Consider the following 23,512-nt stretch of genomic DNA (forward strand, 5'->3'; position numbering starts at 1 on the left):
GAGAGAAGCAGGCTATCAATAAAGATGACCGACACGCCTGGTGTTTCTTTTTAACGAGCATTTAAGGAACTGAGAACTACTACAGAAAGCAGTTTTTTTACTCCTTATAAACACCTGCAGATGACACGGATCACACTCAATCAGCCATTGTTTATTGAATTTGTCTTTTAACTGATATTACAAAAACAAAGTGGCATAAAAGTAATTCTGTAACATAAAGCTTTGCACTTTTCGTCATCAAATGATACAGATTAACCATAACCAAGATACCATAGAGATTTACATACAAAAAACTGAAGTGCCCTATAATAGCTTGACGTCATTTTGACGTTACACTTGTGCAATACATTGCTGGGAAAGAAAGACAGAAAAAAAGAAAAGGTGATAGCATTAAATGTAGCTTATTCCATGTGAAAATTAAACTAAAAATGCATTCAAACTAGTCTTAGAACAGATGCGTATATGTATGTATATGTACCTACTGTATGAGCCCTTTGACAAAAATTTTTTCTTTTTCTTAAACCAATCAAAATTGAATCTCTAGAGAGACCTGCTCTCATGGAGAAAAACAAATTAAATCTCTACTTCTACAGGAATGTTTTTCATTCACATTTCCATCATAAAAACAACCCCAATTCTGCCATCTGTTGATAAGTTCAGGTGGTCCAACAAACAAAAAAATAAAGGAAATTAAAAGTTATAACAAACTGTAAACAATGTATCAGCACAAAAGAGAAGGGGATAATTGAGAAAAAACGTGTTCCTCTCTTGTAGATTTCCAATCAAACTAAATATAAACATGTTTTTTTTTTATAAGCAGGTATACTAACTTTTTCATACTGGTCTGTTAGACAGTAGAAATTGTGAAAAAACAGGTGTAATAGAGAATATGGTCAGTGCTAATGAGTAAACTACCATCTGTAAGTACCTGCATGTGCAAGATGGAAAGATGTTGCTACACATGTCTAGAAGTCTCCTAAAACATTTCCCTCATAGATTATAAATCATATTTCCATTTTCACACAATGCTCATGTTAAACAGACTGACTTCACAGCCATTTTATCAATACAGTATAATAAACTCTAAAATCATACTGTGTGGAGGGTACCGGTGAACTAGTGTAAACACTGGGTAGACAAATGTTATACTGCCACACTGAGGACAATGAATGCAAATACATCGGAAAAGTAACCCCAGCATTACGCACATACTGTATCTCTTGCAAAATAGGTTTTAGTCAGGGGAAATCGTATCCCTTAAACACTCTACAGCCTTAACTAATGTTTGGAAAAATCAAGAACATTACTAAAACAAGGCAAGACTAATTCATCTTAATACATAGATTTTAGAATAGTTATAATAAAATAACTATAATATAATAATATAAAAATAAAGATAATCAGGTAATTTGTAGGGATCCACTGATGGGGTTTTGAAGTCAATGCCAATTTCAAATATTCTCCTTACCAAATCCAGTGGCTGTTAGTTTAAGCACAGGTGCAAAGATGTTGTTTGTTTTTGTGTCTGTGGGAAAAGACACAACACTGGCTGACACCATTAGTATGATGGCTTAATTGGTGGGTCTGTAGTTATTTGATCTGAATCCTGAGATACAGTAAGATTAAAAATTCCCCAAAATGTTCCACATGCTGTTCATGTCAGTGATAATACTTGACTTGAAATCATCTTTGTGTGATCACAAAGACCCCTAGAGGCTGGAATGATATGTACAATTTTGGACTGACTAAGTGATTAGAAGGCTCTAAGACTTACATTTTAAGTTTAAGCAAAATTGCAATTGCAGCATAAGTGATTCAAGTGCATTGAGAGACACAGGGATCAAACACAAAATGTGTTGTTGAGTGGCAATGTGGAAATATGTATACAAAAAAAGATTTAGGTAAACAATTTTAAGATATGTATGAAAGGAATTGGGGGCAGAGAAAGCTAAAATAAAAAATACAATCATTCCTTCAACAGGCATAACATCAACTATTAAAAGATAACAGCCATGTTTTTTAAAAATACTGATTCGGACTGCAAGAGTGTAGCCTGGCATTGAAGGTTGAAGAGCCGTTGATAAAGCATATTGTTTTGGCTGTCACATAAACACACAAGCATACAACAAATAAAGTGTTTACAAAAAAAAGGCAGGAATACTGATAGAAGGCCCATTCTGCGTGTAATGTTTAGGTCTTTTGAAGTGATTTCACTCAAAATGTATAGAAGGTTGATTGGTCCCGCTCTGAGTCGGAGACCAACTCCAACAATCCTTTAGGAAAAAATCCCTTTGCAACTGTGACACGTCACTTGTGTGTGGAGACGATCTCTTTGTCTTCATACATCAGCAACAAGGCCTGGAAATGCAACAAGCTCAAGGTCAGTTATCCTCTTCATCGTCGCTGACGAAGCTCCGTCTGTCCTGACTCGTCTCTCGCTCCCTGAGGAAGGTCTGTCTGATCGCCTCCAGCTCCGTCAGCTCAAGACGGACTTTCTCTAGGTGGAAGGAGCGACGGTTTTGGATTAGCCGCATGGGAAACGGGTTCATGTCCACGAAAGCGACGTTCATCAGCTTCCTGGGGGGAAAAAAAGGAAAAAAGACAATCGTATCAGTCTGGGATAGTTCTCCATTGTTCTGCATGCTTTTTGCTGTGCAGATATGGCATCCTGTTGTCCCTGTTTTATAGATTTGTTTAAGGTGACTATGTGTAGTCCTTCCCAATATCTGTCAGAGTAATTTTTGTACAACAATTATGACTATTATGATCAGTGAATGAACTGATCCAGACCTACTGTTCTGATTTGAGCATTACTGATCAGCTTTAATGCTTATTGCAATGTCTATACAGATGCAAAACTCTTAGACCGTAGATAACCAGTCACGCAGCAAGGAGATATAAGTTATTCCAATAATCTTGCTCCTTATTACTGCAGACACACTGTCCTCAGAAAAACCAAAACAAATTGCGGTTGATGTACCTTGAATCCAGGATTGTTCGTGTAAAGTATCTAAGATATTTGAAGATGGCTGTGGAATCCTGCAGCTTCAAAAACTCTTCCTCTTTGTACTTGAAGAGAGCGAGGGCGAAGCGAAATATGATCTGTGGAGAAAAAATGATCAAAGCTGTAAAATCTTCCTCATGACTTTCCATGTGTGACCGTATAGCATAACGCATCATCCCTCTGACATGCAAAGCCACTTCAGACGACTAGAGGCGGAATTTATTTGGAATGTCTGAGCATACAGCACAGTACAGCGTTACAGAGATAACGGCTGAATAAAATTGTGTTTCCCACTACGCTTGGGAGATTTGACAAATATATCGGCAATTGAGTACATTGCCGGTTGCTTTTTTTTTTGGGGGGGGGGGGGGTTATTTTTTCCCTAATTTAATGGTCAGCCTCCGAAGAACTGGTGAGAGCCGTTGCTCTGTGGGCAGCTGCTCAGCAGGGAGAGACAGCGGGGGTAAACAGCGTGTACAGCCAGCATATTTTCACATCTTAAAAGACATCTGAAAATAAAGGCAAGACACAGTAGTAAACTGGCACATGTGGAAACTTGTTTACACCCAAACAGAAAACTAATCTACATACCATCTGTGGCAAATTTTAAGTCAGCCAACTGAATGGCTACAACTATTTTCAAAGGTCTCCTTAGAAATGGTTAGAGAATCATAGTTTTACTTTCTCGTCCGCCTCACCTTTGGACCTTCATATAGAAAGGCATCCCAGATCTTGAAGAGGATGTCGCTCACCAGACTGTCCACAAACACCACCAGGAACCAGTTGAAGGTGATGAGAGAGAAGTCTACCTTGTACTGCTCAAAGTGGGCATGAAGCCGGGGGAGCTTCTCACTCATCAGGTCCTTGAACACCCGCTGGTCAACCTGCAAAGACACAACCAACATATATTTACATTCTTTATAACAGAGATCTTTTTATTTTTTACAGCAGGAGAAAACATGGGGTCAAAGAAAGCAAACAGTGCTGATTACTGTGCTGCATTCTTTCTATCATCAGTCACGCTCCACACAGTCACATAAATTTGACACACTGACATCAGAGAAACCTGTAAACTCTGGTAAAAAGGCGGCAACTTGTCCCCGTGCTAGACTATAACCTTTGAGCTTGTTTACCTGTGAGCCAAGCAGAGTCTTGGTGTAATAGTCTCTTGGCATGAACACCTCCACAATGGCTATAAGGCACCAGAAGGCATCCTCTTGGTCCAGATAGAGCAAGGCAATAGCTGCCAGCCTGAAGAAATCACATGCATAAAAAAAATAATGGTTACAATGCATAAAAGGCGAGAAGGAGAATGAGAGAAACAGAACCCCTCCTGTACCTGTTTAGCCCCTGACAGTAGCCGATATCTGGATTCCTCCAGGAGAAAGCCATCAGAACGTTCCTGAGTTTCTGGATGCCGCCTGCACTCGGGGAGGAATAGTGCTTGTTGTTGGGCAAAGTACGCAGCAAGTCTAGCTCAATCTGCTTCGAGGCCGGGTTGGGCTTGTCCTGGGCCACATTAAGTAAGGTTTCATAGTAATCGGGCGCCAGGTGGTCCCGAAACTTCTTGACATGGAAGGAGACACACCAGCGCCACACCTGGGACCGGTGCTCATGGGGCACGCCGTAGCGAAACAGGGCCTTGAGCTCAGGGGAGCGCACTAGGTTCCTGTTCATGGTGCTGGCCAGATAGTTCTCCCACTTCACCCCGACGGACACCTCCTGATCTGTCATGGACAGGGACTTCAGCTCCAGAGCTCTCACCCTCGCAACCAGCTTCTCCTCCTCTTCCTCCTCCTCGGGGACCGTCTTGAAGCCAAACGTGTCATACTCACTGGAGGAGAGAAAATGCAAAAACATGTTCCTCAATCAGTGATGTTCAATTCATTCCAAGTTATTCACGCTTTTAAAATTACCCACATTTGCTTAACCTGCTACGTCACTTCGGGATTTCCAAAATTTGTAACAATACATTTTGAGTCCCAAAAGACATGTCTGAGCTTGCACAGAAGTCAGAGCAACATCAATAGCAAACAAAATACCAATAAGAAGAACTAGTTTTTCCAGTTAAGAAAAATGAAAACAGATATAGTGACTGCATTGCATTTGTTTCTTTTAAGGCTATTGATTTATGCAAAGCGTGCATACTAGAGCCCGACCGATAAAGGATTTTTAATGTCGATATCGATACAAATATTTGGGGATTTAAAAATCCGATATATCGGCCGATATATATATATATTTTTTTTTTAATCCAGAAATGCGTAACAAAACATAAACAGATTTCCCTAACATTAGTTATTTGTAGTTATTTACGAGTCCTCACAATAATATGAAAATGCAGTTTAAAAATAAACTTGTTTGTTTTATTGTCACAACAGAACAGAGGAACATCAAAATATATTTCGTTACGTTCTGATAAATAAAAACGTATAAAAATACAAACTTAAGATATGAAACTTAAAGTCCTTTGAACAAAAACAAAAACACAATAACAACAAAACAAATCAAAGAGCCTTGCCAACAAGGACGTTGTAGAGTGCCCTCTGATGGACAAACTATGCAACACCAACACTCATAACATGGTTGAAGGGGGTTTCGTCCGTTTTTATTTTATTTTTTAAATATTCATTTATCGGCCATTATAAATGCCGATATCGATAATTTGGAAAATGCCTAATATCGGCCCGCCGTTATATCAGTCGCGTTCTAGCATACGTGTTAGAAATGCTTTATAATTGTTTAAAGTTGCTTTTACGACAACAACATATTTAAATAAATCAGTTCCAAATTAAAAACATCATTTACATCTTTTCAAAAAGGCTTTTTGGCATAGTCCATACCTGACAGTACTTGGTTTAAAGATGGGGTGCTCTTGCTGGTTGGAGCTCTCTGCTTGCAGCGCATCTTCTAATAATCTGGAGATGACCTCTCGGGCTGGGCTCTGCTCTGAAGACGAACACACCGGGGTCCTCACTTCTTGAAGCAGCACCAGATACTTACTCTCCACCTGACACAGCTTGGCCTCCAGGGCCGTACACTGCAGCAAAGATAACAGAGAAATCTTATCAGTATCGTTATCATAACTAACTAAATAATTTCATAACTGACAACATTATGGTTTGTTATTCATTGTTCCTACTTTTAGGTTTGGGGGGCACCAGCTAACTTCCCCTACAAACTAGTCAGACTTCCTGTTTCTATTAACAGAATAATGCACCATTACCGACAAACACAATATAGTACCTTTGCTTCTAAAGTCTTTTCTCTGCTCTCTGCGTTTCTGCGTAATACTGTCAGCTCCAGGATCTCTTTGTTCAGGAACTTGTTCTGGGATTTGTAGCCTTGAAGACTGTCCTGAAATTGGAGAAACGTGTTCAGTTAATTAGAGTACAAACTTGACTACAAACCATGAAAAAGTATAAGTATTTAAACTGTACCTTGAGGATGTCCACCTCCTGCTGATCTTTGTTGGGAGGTGGTGAACCGTTATTTGGATTGCCGCTCTGCTCGGAGCTCTGGTGCGACAGCTTGATGATGACTTCATCCTTAGCCTGAATGGTCTCCATCAGCATCCCCAGCTGGTCGTTTATCTCCCCCACTTTTATCTTCAGGCCCTTCAGCTCTTGTTGCAGACTCTCCTTCTCCAAGGCGAGACGCTCCATGTGGCCACACAGAGACTGGATCTGTCCATCTCTTTCCTGAAGCAGGGCCTCCGACTGGGCGATCTCTTCCTGGGTTGCTGCCGAATCTTGAGTCTGGTCTGAAGCCGCAGATGAATCTGGAGCTGGGGCTGGACGGTTCACTTGCTGCCTATTGCACTGGGAGGTTCTCAGCGTCTGCTGTAGGAGTCTCACAAGCTCCTGGTTGAGAAAGGAGGATTTTGTTTTGTGGTGCAAATTCACAAATATGTAAAACTTGAAACAACTGCACTCTTTAGGAACAGCTACATATTCTGTTTGTTGAGATTTTACTTGCATTCCAGCTGACCATTTTTACTATGGACTGAATTTTAATTCAGTTCACACTGCTGGGTGCACAGGCATAACAAGCTTAGAGTATGTTAAATAACAAGTTATTCACTTATTTACTAACATGTACAATGTATCATATAATATGCTTTTATTTTATTAGTTTAACAATTGACTAGTTTATTATGTGGACCTCATATCCAACTACAAACCTATTTACATAAGGGCATGAATCTAGAAATAAATATAACAATTCTGTTATATTTGCCCTTCTAACAAACACCTGCATGTTTTAAAGCAGAGGTTGGCCATCTTGGCTAAAATCATAAATAAATAAATAAAAATAGGCACCATTTCACACTGCAGACCATTACATTTAGTGTGGCTATTGTTTAGGCCGTTATGAACGAACTAAATTGTATGCATCGGGATGCATCAGCATCTGGGTAGCTTATCACCTCGGATAATTCATTTCCCAAGAGAAACTCTACTAGTTCACACTGTTTGACAGACGCCACAGTCATACTGACCTAAGCAGCAAAATGTAACAAAGCCACCAATATGTTAAGATCAGAGCATGAAATTCAATAACAAAAGTTTACCAAAGCTAGGGCTGCACAATTATGGCCAAAATGATAATCACGATTATTTTGATCAATTTATTGATCACGATTAATTATCACGATTATTTGTTGATTTTAACCAAAACAAATTTTATTGTCACATAGGCTAATTATAACTGCTTTCACATCCATATTGTGCTACATTCCTCCTTTGTTGAAAGATACTATGAAGGAGTATGCCATTTCAGCTGTTGTGCGACCGCTTTCCAAACGTGCGCGTTTGCCGTGAAAAGATACAGGCAACGCAATTTTCTGTTCACGTTAACGGCGCATGTTAAAATCCGGTGCCAATAGGGCACCGGTGCCCGGTATCTACCGGACGAAATAGCAACACGGATTACGGTGCCACTTAAATGTCTGCGTTGCGCTCTGATGCTCCAAAACAGACGTTAGAGGCAACAGAAACATCAGCCTCTTTCCGACCAAGTAGTTACAGGAACGTAGTTATAGGAACAGTCCACTTCTAAACAGTTCTACTAACTACTCTAAACTAACAGTTTTTCCATTTGCATTCACACTGGCCAAGTGGCCATAGGAACTGACCTTTTGTTATTATAATCACAGCCATCTAACCACCACTATGCGGAAAAGGGAAAAGACCCTGCCTTGAAGTAGGAGCTGAAACAGTTACAGGAACTGTGGCGAGAGGAACTTAATAATCCCCAAATTGGTCCAGTCGGAACAGGAGAAAAAAAGGGTTCTAGGAACGTTATGTTCTAGGAACTGCAAAAATCCTTCTGGTCTTGAAAGCGGCTATCGCTGCATGTCACGCTAGTAAACACTAATAACACATTACACAGCAGCTAACGTTAACCTACCATTAGCTACAGTAGTAACTGGATTAAACACGGCTAAAATGCTGACAGCTAAATGGTGTAGTGTGACTGTATTTCACTGTAGAGGATTCCAACAGCGGGACGTACAACAGTCTGCCGCTAAAGCTATGAGCTAAAAGACTCAAACTAGCACTGGTCACTGCTGTTGTCTGAAAAACAACACAGATGGGACACAATGTTGCGTTTACTGGTAAACTGGTAAACCTTGTGACGACTTATGACTGACTGCTATCTGTTGTGGAATTTTACTCACATTACTCTGTCCTCTGCTTCTTATATACTATCTATGGTCCTCTGTGACTGTCTACATCTAAACTAAGCTGCGCTGTGCAGGGAACAACTCTGACTGGCTCATTGAGTGAAAACTCTGATACAGAGCGTTCTATGACCGGAATGAAGCATTTTAAATATTGCTCGATCACGTGAATTTGATCGTGGGAAACCAAAATCGTGATCGTGATTAAAATTCGATTAACTGTGCAGCCCTAACCAAAGCTATGAATATAGTAATGTGAACAATGTGCAAATACCTGGCTCACACATTTGCACTGATGCAGATACGGTTTCTGTGACATGCAATTACAGTTTTTATTGGCAACTATTTTCTAACAAAGATAGAAAAAATTGCGGATTTAAACATTGTGTCTTTCAAGAAACATTGCCTCTGTATTCAAACACCATGACCACCATAAACAAGAGAGAGTATGTGGGAAAATATATATCTTTCTTAGCAATGTTACTAACAAATTCAGTCAAGGCCCAACATTACCTGGAGGCCATAAAACAATAGAATTAACAATACAATGTCAGCTTTGTCAGTTACAAAGATCCAGCCAGCTGAGTCAGTTAATTCTTGTTAAAGTTTGAGCTGGCAGTAAACCACTTCACGTTGCAGCCATTGTGACAGATCGGCTCGTCTCAAAAAACTAAAACAAGAACAGAGAGAAATGGGAAGAATCGACACAGCTGTGATTGTTGTTAAGAGAACTGCTGTTTCCTCGTTTCTCGCTTAAGCATGACTAATCATTTGCTGTCTTCCTGTATTAGTGAGAGCATCAGGATTACACCAAACCGCTTAGTCAAACACCACAACCTCAGGCTTGTTTTGAATTAACTAAAATGATAGTAAAAGCACTCCAGACAGCCTGGTATTTCCCATAATATGGATAATTCCGACATGAAATCAATCCTGGTGCTTTTTAGGTACCTAACAGAACAATTTTTTTAGAACAGAACAATTGAGTAAATACTATCTTTAGTGATAACATTTTGTATAAAATCCAAATAATTGTAACCATTTCCCCAAATTCTTCCCCAGAATGTCATGTTTTCATGTCATATGTGATCCGTATACATGAAATAATGAGATAACTGTACCTTCTGACTGGCCAGCTCTTCTCGGAGTTTGGCCTGTTCCTGCTGCATGCAACTTAGTTCTTCCTGTTGGCTCTGAAGGCGAAGCTGCATCTCCAAAGATTTGCTGCCGTTACACTCCACTGGGGAGTTCTCGGCAGTGCGACCGACCCTCCCAGAGCCCAAAGGCGGCTTCTTAGGCCGCGATGAGTTGCGCACAAAGTCGAAAGTAAATGCTGATCCAAAGGAATCTGAGAGAGCAGAGATAAATACGTAATAAAAGTGACTCAAGGGGCAGGAGCAGGCAGGAACGTTCTGGAAAAATACATTGTTTGTCCATTTGTCATAGCATTGAGCAAAAACAATTCTCCTCTGGAGAATGTAAGCCGAGTATGAGTATTAAACCCCGGTCAGAGGGAGAATTATGCAGCAGGGAGTGGACGTACGTCTGTGTGTGTCTGGATGAGGTTTCTGTTCAGGGAAGTCCTTGGGTGGAGCATCCACCAGCTCCCAGTCCTCTGCACTGTTGTGGCTGTTGGTATAAAACACACTGCGTCTGCTCTCACCTCCTCTGCCTGGCCGCAGATATGACATGGAGTTCCTGACAGAACAGAAACCAGACAAGATGGTAAAGACTGTGGAGCTACAGTGTTATGCTGGACATTAAAAGCTGAAAGCTTTTCAAATCCATGGGGATCAAGGGCAAACTGCAGGAAAGCCTGATGCTCTGCTACTTTGTAAATAGTAACATGAGCACAAACAGCACAAACAAAGTGTCTCAACACAAATGGAAGGCATTCCTAAACGTAAAATTAACAGTGTCATGTCTACCATAAGCCCATAGAGATTTGTGTTTTTCACACTTCTAAATGTGAGATTACCGAACCACATGACTATTTGTCTGCAGCAGAATGCAGCTCTTGCCTTCCTCACGCCGTGTATACACAACAAATTACATTATAGATGTAATGCAATTTCTTTTAATTAGTTAACCATTGTATTTTAGGATGCCTATTGTCAGCTGGCCGGGGACTACAGCTGGAAATTAGCCATAGAGGCTAAAGCTGCTCCTTTTACTGTACAGTTAATTAAGGGGGACTGTCCACGACATTATAAACTAAACTGGATTTCAGCTACGTTTTTCTGTCTTTCACCTCAAGACCATATAACGGAAAAGACACATATCAATTTTAATAAATTATCTGTCTACATCAGCCCTGTAATGAATTCACTCATGCTTTATGAGCATAACAGTGACGCAAAGCATCTTTTAAGATCACATTTCTGGTGTTAACATTCTTGAGCTTCAGCTGCTTCTGCACTGATCATGCGTTATAACTGCAGAAAACATTATAAAACTCTATGCATTTCAAAATCGGAGACGCTAATCATAATTAAAAAGGTAGAACAGACTGGTAAGGAGACATGCTATGAGGAGAAGGCAGCATATCAACTCAAATGTTCACGGATACAAAGCAAAATTCCCCACCATATCACATTTTTAGCATTTCAGTGTTTTGCATCATTTGAATAGATGTGTTGCATGGCCAAAAAGGGGAACTGTTGATTATTGCATACTAGAGCAACTAGTGAACTATGTATGCAACCATTTCCTCTACTGCCATCAACCTCAGGAAGAACTGAAGAGGTATCTTCTTTTCTCAATACAGCTCTATTTGGGCACATAGCAGACAAACTAGTTGTGCCCGTTTGGCAGGGACTCAAAACAAACATCCTTTTACAAACTGTGGGTACGATATTATCCTGCTAGGCTGCAGAAAGCTTTCATTCAGCCTTACCTGAGTTCTGTACCAAAGTTTTTGAGGGAGAAGTTAAGGGAGTTTGTGGACGCCGCAGAAGGCCCTCTGGCTGACTTGATCCCCACCATTCCCCCGCCATCTGTTTCTGTCACCATTGCAAAGTCACTGCGGACTTTCTCCATGCTGTCACTTAGCGACTCAAAGACAAGCGCATCTGAAATAAAACACAGAGTACATTAGAACAACATAATAATAATATCACATTACTCATATCACCACTGCTGTTTTGCAGGAGCTATATCAATTGTTTTGTTGAGGAAATGAGATCGTCATGACCCTGCATTATTTTTGCAGAGTAAAGTAAAGCAATATTTTGAGTTACCCAGAATGCCATTTACAGCAGGGTGGATGTCTGTGGTTTCATGAGCAGCTCTCTTACCTACTGAAAATAACATATGCAGCATTTCCGTGCCAAGAAGGCTATATATAAAATGTCCTCTTTGTATGAAATTAGCTGGGGAAGTGTGGGAACATTTTCTAAATGGCCAAACAGCTCCACAGTTATGCCGTCACACCCAAGAGGGAAGCTAGTTGCAACCACATAGTTGTTGTTACACTGCAATTCAAGTAAGACAATGATCAAAGTCCCTTTGCTCTGATAAAACCTTTGAACTGACATGTTCAAGGACAAGGAAAACAAATCCTGCCATCCTCTCTAAACCTGTACCAGCTTTAATTAATACAGCTAAATAGTTTCATGTGTTACAGCATGGTTTGTTTGGCTGTTTTGTATCTAAACCGTTATACTCTACTCTTGCATCTTGGTTATACTGTAAAGAGAAGCTTAGGCATGTTAATATTTTACTAGCTGTGCAAAAAGGGCAATATCAAACATTTAATGTCCTCAGCACAGCCAGAGGTAAAATTCCAGTTAAGGAGACATTATTGTGATTTCACATGTCTTTCCTGCTCCCACACATATCATCACAGCTCACTGACAAAAGGTCAAGGACTGTGTTAAAAACTTGTAGTCTATATCTTTACATTCAGGAACAGCTACTTTTTGTAGGATTGTTGATTTAAAATGATTTGTCTTGTACAGGGTTGAGAAACGTTTACAAAATCAAGTATTACAATTTGTCTGACTAAATACCTCTATATTGGTATTGACATATGGTTAACATGGGTATTTGTGAATTTTTCAAACCTTTTTAAAAAGAAAAACAATCATGTGTATGTGATAACAGGAACAGGCTTTCACTGTTCATTCCACTCAAATAGAACAGTCAAAACAAGTTGAGTCACTTAAGAACAACTAAACAATAACCCTTTTGGTCCGAGGTCAAAACAATTGTTTTTCATGCTACTATCTGAATCTTCTCTTAGCTTCAAATGTGGATATATTGCACTTGTTCTTTTTCAGGATAGCCAGGACTATTTAAAAAGAATTAAATGTTTGATGTAAATAGTTGCATTCAAGATTCATGATGGATTATATACATGTACATTTTAGGTTCACCTGTCTGTTACAAAATGCATTTTATTAGAATTCTGAAGGTGTCAGATATGCCTTCTTTTCTTATTGTTAAACAGTTATGTATGTATGTGTGTGTGTGTGTGTGTGTGTGTATATATATATATATATATATATATATATAGAGAGAGAGAGAGAGAGAGAGAGAGAGAGAGAGATTGGCATGGGGTACTTTCCATAAAATCATCTCTCAATGCAAATCAAACCAGCTATTAGGGTAACTGAAATAAAACCATGCCAATCTCTAGGTATGGTGAAGGGTATGTGATGATGTGGGGCTATTTTAATTCCAAAGGCCAAGGGAACTTTATCAGGATGCATAGTATCATGGATCCATGAAATAACTGGCCTTTAAAAATAAAAATCTGCCTGCCTCTATGGGAATTTAACATAGGGGTGTACTCACTTTTGTTGCTAGCAGTTTAGACATTAATGGCTGTGTGTTGAGTTATTTTGAGGGGACAGCACATTTACACTGTTATACAAGCTGTACACTTAATACTTTACATTGTAGCAAAGTGTAATTTCTTCAGTGTTGTCCCATTAAAAGATAGAATGAAATATTTACTAAAATGTGAGAGGTGTACTCACTTTTGTGAGATACTGTATATATATATATATATATATATATATATATATATATATATATATATATATATATATATATATATATATATATAACCTCTTATTTATATTGTTTCTGTTCATTTAGCCATGTTACATTAGCAGATGCTTGTGAGAACACTTGAAAACAATAAGCAGTTCACACAATGAGATTTTTGTTTCTCCGAGTGCATTCAAATAAAACACACCCCAGACAGAGTTGATGTGAACTCCTTTCTTGCCTTTCTTGCCCTTGGTTGATTACTCATTTAATCAGAGCTTGATATAACCACTCCTACATGCTCGTTCCGTAGGAACTTGGGAACCTGGCAACAAAATAACTCGACTTGTGTTAGTAGCACTTGTGTAAATATTAATCCATCAGATACAGGTTTTACTTTCAACTGGTGCCTGGACGTGATGCAAGCAGAGCAGTGAAAATGAGTGTCCATACAAACCATACATATGTGTGTGTGTATGTGTGTACCTGCCTACCATTGTCTTTGCCTACGAGGCCGGTGGGAGGGTGGGCCAGGGTCGGGGAGCTCCAGCTGTTTCTCTGACCGGAGCCTCGTGTGTTGCTGTACTCCCAACGTTTCTGCTGTAACTGCTGGAGCCAGTAATGCATTACCTGCCTGCTGGGGGCCTAGAAACACACACACAAAAACATGGTTACTCACACAAGTCAGTCCTATCATAGAGATCAAAGGTTAAAAGGCAACTCAAACATCAATATCAATGGAATGACACCTTGGCTAGAAAAAAGTGACAGCTGTGAAATCAAATAAAGCATATAAAAACAGCCCAAGTGCACTTTAAATAGCAGGTTACAACTAGGATCTGTCATGTGAATGAGCACAGATGCTGGTTTCAGTCTCAGTTCCAGCCTTGGGCCGTGCAAGCTGTTTGGTATCAACCATTCACACCGTCTGCTGAAAATGCTCCAGCCTTTAGTAGGCAGCCAGGCTGAGTGATACCAGAGGCACCTGTCTGGGTACTGAAACCCGTCACAGTCAAATGACAGCAAAAAAGACACCATCACATGAGATGACCCTTTGCAAAACAAAGGTGTCATGAGGACGGATGAGCTCATGTGGATGTCAATCAGAGCCTAAATGATCTCAACATGTAAATACTAAACAGTGGACTGACTGAGTGTGTGTTTGGGACAATCAGCTGTGCTGATTAAGATCTTGTCTGGCAAACATCCACGTGTATAATAGATTTTTTCTTTTCTTTAGCCAGCTTAAAAGTTGTCAAATCTTTGTGATTTGACAACTTTTAAGCTAAAAATCTAAGCTTAAATCTAAAATCTAAGCTGAGAATAGAATCAAGTTGGAATAGGTGTGTCTGCCTTTCCACAATAAGAAAGGAAGTGGCAAATGACAGCAAAGCAGTGCAACGGAAAAGTTTCTACCTTCATAAGGAACTCCTTCCCCGCAGTGCGGATCTCAAATTGACCCTCTTCGCTCTCCACATCGTAGCTGAAGCACGCATCGCCTATCTCGATGTGCCCGAGCGGCAAGGCATCTTGGGGAGTCTTGAAGTAATACAAATAACATTTCCTCGGATCGTACACGAACCACCTCGGCTTGTACCCCCTAAGAGGCCCCTTACCGGACAGTTTGTTCAAGTAGCCGCACAGCTTAGAGGCCTGTTCCTTCGCTCCCTCGACCTCGGCCACATCCACAGACCTGCAGGCCACAATCCGGGAAGCTGTGCAGAAGTTTGCGTCGCTGCCATCCTCCTCTTGGTGCATCTTTCCTCGAAGTTTCTTCTTCGTGCAGCGCAGCGGATGCCCACTCCTGTTTCCATCCGCATGACAGCCTGCCTCTTGGAGAGGGGGAGCATGGGAGATGTAGTGTATTTCGGTGACGTGATGTGCTACTTTTGTTATGTTCGAGAAAGCGGTAGGCCTACCGCTGGGTGGTGGTGTTTGACCAGATGTGCAACCTGAGACACTCCAGCTGCTAATGGTAAAAATTCAGTTTATCGACAAAGCCTAATTAAAACCATCCTAATTGGAGACTTTAAATACTGAAAATCCCCAAAAATCGCAGGTATTGTACATGACAAATCTAATAGGTAACTAGTACTGTAACTGTGAAAGAAATGTTGAACATTTGACTCTAAAATGTAGTGGAGTACTCTTTAAAGGAGCTACAGTACATTGACCAATAAATCATTCTAGTCTACAGCTGTTTTTTCACCATTGTATAATAATGTGATGTAGACATGCACTTAACTATATGTATTCACAGAGTGACTCATACAGTAAAACTGAGGTCTAAAACAGAACACAGTTTAGCCTTTTGGAGTATTTTCTGCATGTCAAGCTCAGATTTAATTCTGGAGCTGCACAAATGAACAAGCTCGTTCACATGCTTTAGGTTGATTGATGGTTGTAGACGTGTGAACATGCTATGGCATGATGCATGTGGGTCCTAGACATTAGTTTGTCTGGTCTTATGCTTGGATATACACCTATTATTTTTTCCCACTGAAACAATGCAGTAAAACCCCCCAAAACCACATGTGATAGCTGTGTAACTTTTGTTTTAGTTACATTACATTATTATTTTGGCCAGAATGAACTTTGGCTTACTTCTGGAAGAGTTAAGAGGATGCTCAGATTTGTTTCACCGTTAGATTTAAAGGTGATGTGATGTAGTTTTGTTGTGAGGACATTTTATAGACGTCAATTGACTTGTGATCTTTTAAACACCCACATCCTTCTCATACGTATGTCGCCAGAAGACTGAAAAAAGATCTTAAAGAGCCTTTTGTCTGGTAACTGTCTGAAAACGATGCTTCCTTTTTGTTTATCTCTGGCTGCTGTAGATAGAATACATTTCTATGCTGTTCATGCACAGGTTATTATAGTATAGGCCTATGATACTATTGAATCTTTACAAACGCGGAAACAGTGATAACATTTGACCCCAAACCTCTCAACCCCCCAGAGGAGCACATAATGACTCACAGACACGTTTAAAACTGACAGACAGCACTGTTGAGATGATGTTGAAATTCTAGGTCATGACACTGTAGCATTACTTAGTCATACATGGAACATTACAGTGCATGTGTTGGGTAAACGTTGGCTAGGTAGATGGATAATAGGCCTATCATTTCTATTATATGCAAATTAGAGGTAAAATGAACGTAGACATTCAGAACCAGACTGTTTACACAGGACGTAGCAGTGTAGCTTCTGGGATCAAAGTTGAAGCAATGTTATCATTGGGGAATGCTGAGATCTCATCCCGCTCAGTATGACACAGACTGGTTCTGGTTTTTGTCTCTCCCCCACAGGGACTTCCTACAGCTGAGCAGAAACCAACAGAGAGATGATTAATTGTGACTGTCTCAGCCATGGGGGGAATGAATTAGCCATTATTCAGCCTATGACAACCTTAAAAACAGGGCTGGAAAATTTCTCATCTTATTAGAGTTTTGTTTATGCCCTCTAAATATCTATGAATCTTCCCAAACATTTCCATTCTTTCACACATTTTGCTCCTGCCTTGATCCGAATTCATTGCAAACCCAGGTCAGAAAACACAGAAGATCAACTGCTGACGCAACTTATCTCCCATTGCTACAGTAATCACACAGCCTGTGGGTAAAAACACCTCCTCTTGCAAACCAACGCACTCATGTGCATACAAACCACAGTTTCTATACTTTCCGTTTCTCTTCAGGAAGCTCCTGCTTTGTTCAGCAGCCCTTAGATGTCTTTATCATGCAAATGAGCTGTATGAACTCTGCTGTGCCGTTGCGGAGCAGCACTGCTTTCCAAGCCGGTGGAAAAATGTGTGTAACTGCAAATGTCATCTGTCTATATCTCCCATGTAGTGTCATACTCCCTCAGAACACCTTCGGTTGGATGTTACAGACTGTTCAGAAGTTGAGAGAAGCATTTGAAAGTTTGCTGAAATGACACCAGGTTCAAACTGCACGCTCTTAAGGAAAGGTATGTACACATCACTCACCTTATGATAACAGTTTCTGAGCTTTACATTTAACTGAGAATAAAGTCTCATTTTCCATTTTTTATAATTTTTCTAGGGATTGAAAGAAATTGCTGTGTACGGTACAGACAACAGAAATCCAGATCAGGGTCAGTGACAAAGGATCCCAGACCTAGAAAATCCCCCTGCCTCAGGACCTGTCTGACGTTTTGCTTTAAGGTAAGAACTGTTAGTAGATCACTTCCATGTTCACCAGAACTAGTCCCTTACTGCTTTAATGATTAACTTATTAACTATATATCTCCATGCAAAGTAACAGTTTGCTTAACATCAGTGTGACATTACAGCAGAGGAGGTCAGTGTAAATAAAAGCCTTGTTGTATGAAAAGGGAAAATAGCCTTCTTTGTAGAGTGTGAATGGACTTTGGACATTGTGGATTCTGAATAGTTTAAGTGGTCCAATATTAATAAATATTTTGATTTAACAGGAAAGAAATATTACAGTTTATGTGAAAATGTAAGTTTAGGTACACTCATGAATGATCTGGTATTTCTTGCAACAATGAGAATATTGAGCCACTTTTAGTCGTTGGTTGACGCCTCCTGGAAAATAAGCAAATTAGACAGTTTAAATGCACCCTCACTGCGTACGTTAGGGAAATGAATGCTTGGTTGTCTTCATCGGCTGTCTGTGTGGCTTTGATTAGGACCAGGGGAGGATGGAGCAAAGGGAGCCATCAGTGGATTCTCATGAGGGGACTGAAGGAAGACTCAGGGAATTGGCTTCAAAGTGGTTCATAGAGACTCAAGTTCCACTCATCGTCCACAACGGCTTCTTCCCCACTTGGTTCCTGGGCTTCATCACAAGGAAGTAAGTATAAATAAATCTTAAGTGGGCTATGAGCCAAGATTTTTATTTCTGTCAAACTATCTGCTGGTTAAGAATCAACTTTAAAGCTCAATGTTATAATAATTTGTTTGTGACAACAAATGTATCGCATTCTCCATAAAAGTGCCTATACGTCCTATTTTAATATAGAACTATATATTAACTACTACAAACTACTACTATATAACTACTATATAACTATATACTCAGATTAGGAACAAATGCTGCATTTTTAATATAGAAGGTGTTTTTTGTATTGGTAAAGCAAATAAATGTGGTTTATATGGTTATTACTTAAGCTCTGTTATTTTAAGTGAATTTATTTATGTATAGGTCAGAGTGTACATCAACTGCGGTGACATTTAAAGCAGACATTTAGGACCTATCCATCCTGGCTGACATACAGTAGACACCTACATAAAGATCACGAGGAACAGTTTCGTCAGAACCTGTGTATTGGTAAATGACAAGTTTATGGAAAAACCCGGAAACCAAATGGATTTTCCTTTGATGCAATGTAATTTCCAAGGTGAATACGTGATCAGCCTTACTGTTCCTGTAAACTCAGGCCAAATTGGGCTTTTGGGAAACACTTTTCTAAGTTTGGGTTTTAAAGTTCTTCATGGTCTATTTACAGGGAGGGTGAAGAAATACTCAGAGAAAAGGAGCTGGGCTGTTTCCTGATCCGTCTCAGTGATAAGGCCATCGGATACATACTGTCTTATAAGTGAGTATTGGTTTAAACAACCTGTTACCTACTGATTGTGTTTTATAGCAAGATAATTTGGAAATGAACCTCAATATAAAAACTTGGCATGTTTTTGAATGCAATTTGTGCCTCTGTTTTAAATGCTCATAAGTGTTTTGCATGTATATCTCAACAAATCAATAATGCTTCTACAAGTTAAAGTACAGTACAGATGTAAACAGTGTTGCAAAGGCCTCATGATGTGAGGATAATGTGCCAAATCTGCTGAAGTTATATTTCTGGAATTGCTTCAAGTTATTTATTTTAGCAGATTACTTTACCAGTGGACATCCAAACTCCATAAGTCACAAATGGGATGTTTCAGTTGTGCATTAATCTAACACTGCATGCAACATCATACCGTTTTTGTTGTCCTAACCACAGATCTTATTACAGTCATTTTAACCAAAGGAACCTATGTTGTTTTTTAATCTAATTCATTTTAATTTCCTGTCGCAGAGGCAGGGATCGGTGTCGACATTTTGTGATAAACCAAAGTGAATCAGGGCAGTTTGTCGTTTGTGGAGACACTAAAGGGCACGACTCTGTCTCTGATCTCATAGAATACTACAAGACGAGCTCCATTCAGCCGTTTGGAGAGTACCTGACATCTTCATGTTTTGAGGTGAGACAAAACTCCTGAGTCACTTTCTTTAAGTAACATTGATCGAGAATTAGGGTCTTACTGCTGTTTTGTTCTTGTAGGCACTGGATAAAGAGCTGTACGATACCATCCAGGTTAGCCCTAAAGAAAAGCCTGTGGCCTGTGAAGCTGTGAAGAACATACGAAAACCACAGATGAAATCGGCCACAGTGCAGCCGCCTGCACGACCACCAAAAAGCAACAGGACACTAGAGGCGAGTACAGTCCATAAATTACAGGGAGATCATTCTAACTAAAATGTGTCACTGAAATTGTTGCTGTATTAATACCTCCAAGCTAACTTTAAGAACCTCACTTGTTTTGTAAAACAGGAAGTACCACCTTTGCCTCGGAGGAGCAGGCACCTTGATAGTGGCCCCGTAAATGACCTTTTGTATGCTCAGCTCAGGAAGCAAATACCCAGGGAGATACCGAGATCCCAACACATCTGTCAGGACAATTTCCCTGGCAATAATCCAGGGAGAGCTGGGAGATCCCCAACCCAGGATCAGAACAGGTGTAGTCCTCCAGCTGGACCAGAGTCTGTTTATTGTGAGCTCGGCCCGTTGGACACCAAGAGCAGATCTCTAACGCTTCTGGACAATAGCTCTGATGGAGAGCAGTCTTACAGGCTGAGTGCACCCCCCCACACGCCACCGAGACTTTCCCCCAAGCCGGTCAGACAAGCCAATTACTCTGGCCCGGCGCCAGAGAGGACAGACTCGTGCAGCAGAGCAAGCAGCTGCAACAGCCTGGAAAACATGAGTGACAGCGCTGTCTATCACCTGGCTGGCAGGCCTGGTAGCCCACACACTACATCCTCTGGGGCCAGATCATCGGCATCAGAGCAGCACAGTGGTTCAGTGTATGCTGAGGTCCCCATTGAGGCCGCCGTTGGCCGCTTCCCTCATGACAATACATATGAGCTGATTCCTGGCCACGAGAATACACCTCAACCCAACAGCAACACTTATGAGCCTCTGGAGGACATCAGACCCAAACATAACCACTCATCCTGGGGGTTGAAGGTTAGTAATGTCGTCAAAATTTGCTTTCATTTAAATACTTGAAAAGTTGTATTTATTGTTCATCCTATTTATTTTTTGATGAACTTTTTTTTACCTCCTGCAGAACGATAAATGGAAATGGCTGTTTCCTGAGGCCAAGAGGAAATGGTGAAAAGGTTACCTTACCAGCTGCTGATGAAAATGTTTACTAATTTTATTCTGACACTACAGTGGCTGCCTAATATACAGTACACTCTGTGAAAGCTTCTTTTACATATTCAACATGACCTTACATGTTCATAGCTATTCACATGACATCTTCTGTATTTTTGCTTTTTAATGTATTTATTTAAAAATGATGATGCATTTACATTTAAATAAATGAGAGATTCAAGAAGGAAAACTCATAATTCTTTTCTACAGAGAAAAAGGGTGTACTGTGTTTACAACTGATCTTAAAAAATATTTTGACTACAGGCTGCTACCATCAATGCTGCACTTCATTCACAGGAAACTTCATTTGCATACATATTTCAAGCGTCTGTATAGAAGAGTGTCAAAGATGTTGAAATGTCATTTATTATCTTCTATCATCTGCTGCCCTTTTTAACTCTCTATTTATAGCCTAGCTGTAGCCACTAAAACAACAGTATGACCTTTCTGTGTACTTGAATGCTTTCCATGGTCATACTTTATAAGTGATTACATATAGGAAAAGATACAGTACTGTATTTAATGTAGAACTGGTTTCCCCTGAAAGTAATACAAACCAGGATTAACCCAATTAAATATCTTATCATTCAGCTCAGAAGATCAACGATATTTTGACATTTCTGACATAGTCTTAGATAAAGATGATAAAGTGTCACTGAAAAACAGAAGGAAACATGTTACTTCTTAAAAAGAGAAACAAGATGTGATAAGTGGGGGCGACCTCTAGCTCACCCAGTATGAGTGTGTGCCCCATGTAAGGCAAGGCAAGGCAAGGCAGCTTTATTTGTATAACACATTTCAGCAACAGGGCAATTCAAAGTGCTTTACATAAGAGCAGTTAAAAATGATTAAAAAAATTAAAAACAGATAAAATACGAGAATAAAAGGGGTTTGAATCAGACCTGCGCCCCTTTGCTGTGTGTCATCCTCTCTCTCTCTTCCCACTTTCCTGTCTATCCACTGTCACTATTTAATAAAGGGAAAAGCCCCAAAAATAATCTTAAAAAAAACAAAGATGTCATAAGTGCCTGACTGTGTATCAGTGGGTTTCTGAATAACACTCTGACAAAACACTACATAGGTTCAGTATAATAAGAGAAAACACATCTTCGTTTCATAATCATAACACAATTTTGTGGTGCTGTGGCATGGATAGCTAAGAGAGAATTACAATAACTCAAATCATTTCAAACACAGTATAAATCGAAAAGAAATTGTTGGAAACACTTTCATTTAAACCCCATTTTAGCATTTATAAGCAGTATATAAACACTTAACAATTTTGTTTATAACATGCTGTGATGTATTATTTGTATTTATTAATGTATTTTTCAACAATTACGAATTAGCTATAATGGATGATTGATAACACTGTATAAACACATTTTACATTGTGCTATAAAACATGAATTGTTCATAGACATGAATAAATCACTCACGAGTGGGGTTTTAACTGTTTATAATTGTGTTCAAAAGTCATGAAGTCAAAGGTTGAAGTTAAAAGTGTATTATTCTCTTTAGTTTGCAAGAAAAAAAGAAAGAAAGAAAAGAAAGGTCCACCTTTTTCTCCTGGAGCATTCTGCCATATCTCATGGCACTCATCAACAGATTGAGTTTACTCATTTGACATGAAGGTGAACTAAGAAGTATTTAAAAATAAATAAATAAATCATTGCTAAAAATATTGCAATAATGCATCATCATGCATCATGCATGTATATTTGCATGCTTTTAAATGCTAAATAGGGTAGGGCTCATAAATGTTCATCAATTTTAAGAAAAAGTCAAAAATGTAGAAAATATAATACAGTCCACAGCAGCACCAACTTCCAGAATAATCTGTCATCGAGCAGTTTGTCAGACCTCATGCGTTGAAAGCTTGAGGCACCATCTTACATCACGTCAAATTAAAACAGAAAAGCTCCCATGGAGTGAAACCAGTGTGAGTTTTACAGTTTGGCCCCTCTCAACCACAGAAACAGTTGCTTACAGTAATGGCTGCTTTACAGCCCCAGTATCACATTGCACCAGAAGCTTCTCTGTTGGAATCATAATTAAACAGATGTTCTCCATGAGACCTGTAATTATTAAAGCCACACAATCAGCACTGTATTGCCCTGAATATTTGATGCTGCCCTCATAAAGGGACTGGAGATAATGGAAGAATTAACTGGCTGCTCTGATGACTGCACAGTGTTTAACTGTCTTCAACATCCTCCCCTTTTTAGGTGGATTAAGACACTCAATATCAACTTTTCCTCTTTTTTAATAGCTGGCAGTGTCCGTGAGAACAATCACACCATCCAACCAATGCAACTCTGTTTTATACACTCATATTTTGGTGTTGATCTGCA

At 39.7% G+C, this 23,512-nt stretch overlaps 2 protein-coding genes across 4 annotated transcripts; one reads left to right on the forward strand and one right to left on the reverse strand.

Moving 5' to 3' along the window:
* Positions 1-130: 130 nt before the first annotated feature.
* On the reverse strand, positions 131-15,531 carry tbc1d2b (TBC1 domain family, member 2B). Its single transcript, XM_031282760.2, has 13 exons — positions 15,102-15,531; positions 14,180-14,330; positions 11,587-11,761; positions 10,234-10,388; positions 9,812-10,038; positions 6,445-6,867; positions 6,251-6,361; positions 5,848-6,044; positions 4,344-4,838; positions 4,138-4,255; positions 3,703-3,888; positions 2,981-3,102; positions 131-2,577 (listed from the first exon to the last, which is right to left on the reverse strand). The coding sequence occupies exons 1-13, from the start codon at positions 15,441-15,443 to the stop codon at positions 2,382-2,384; spliced, it is 2,898 nt and encodes a 965-aa protein (XP_031138620.1). The 5' UTR covers positions 15,444-15,531; the 3' UTR covers positions 131-2,381.
* LOC116038393 (SH2 domain-containing protein 7-like) lies at positions 15,435-21,375 on the forward strand. Of its 3 annotated transcripts, none has more exons than XM_036003204.1 (9): positions 15,435-15,555; positions 17,543-17,660; positions 17,756-17,877; positions 18,366-18,529; positions 19,185-19,274; positions 19,755-19,920; positions 20,001-20,153; positions 20,271-20,966; positions 21,070-21,375. In XM_036003204.1, exons 2-9 carry the CDS (start codon positions 17,624-17,626, stop codon positions 21,115-21,117), a joined length of 1,476 nt encoding a protein of 491 aa, XP_035859097.1. In that variant the 5' UTR covers positions 15,435-15,555; positions 17,543-17,623; the 3' UTR covers positions 21,118-21,375. The 3 variants fall into 3 exon arrangements, with proteins under 3 accessions (XP_035859097.1, XP_031138626.1, XP_035859096.1); XM_031282766.2 differs by lacking the exon at positions 15,435-15,555 and adding an exon at positions 15,571-15,660; XM_036003203.1 differs by lacking the exon at positions 15,435-15,555 and having other exon boundaries at positions 16,913-17,660.
* The last annotated feature ends 2,137 nt before the right edge of the window (positions 21,376-23,512 follow it).

This window comes from Sander lucioperca, chromosome 7, assembly GCF_008315115.2.
Source record: "Sander lucioperca isolate FBNREF2018 chromosome 7, SLUC_FBN_1.2, whole genome shotgun sequence".
Classification (NCBI taxonomy): domain Eukaryota; kingdom Metazoa; phylum Chordata; class Actinopteri; order Perciformes; family Percidae; genus Sander; species Sander lucioperca.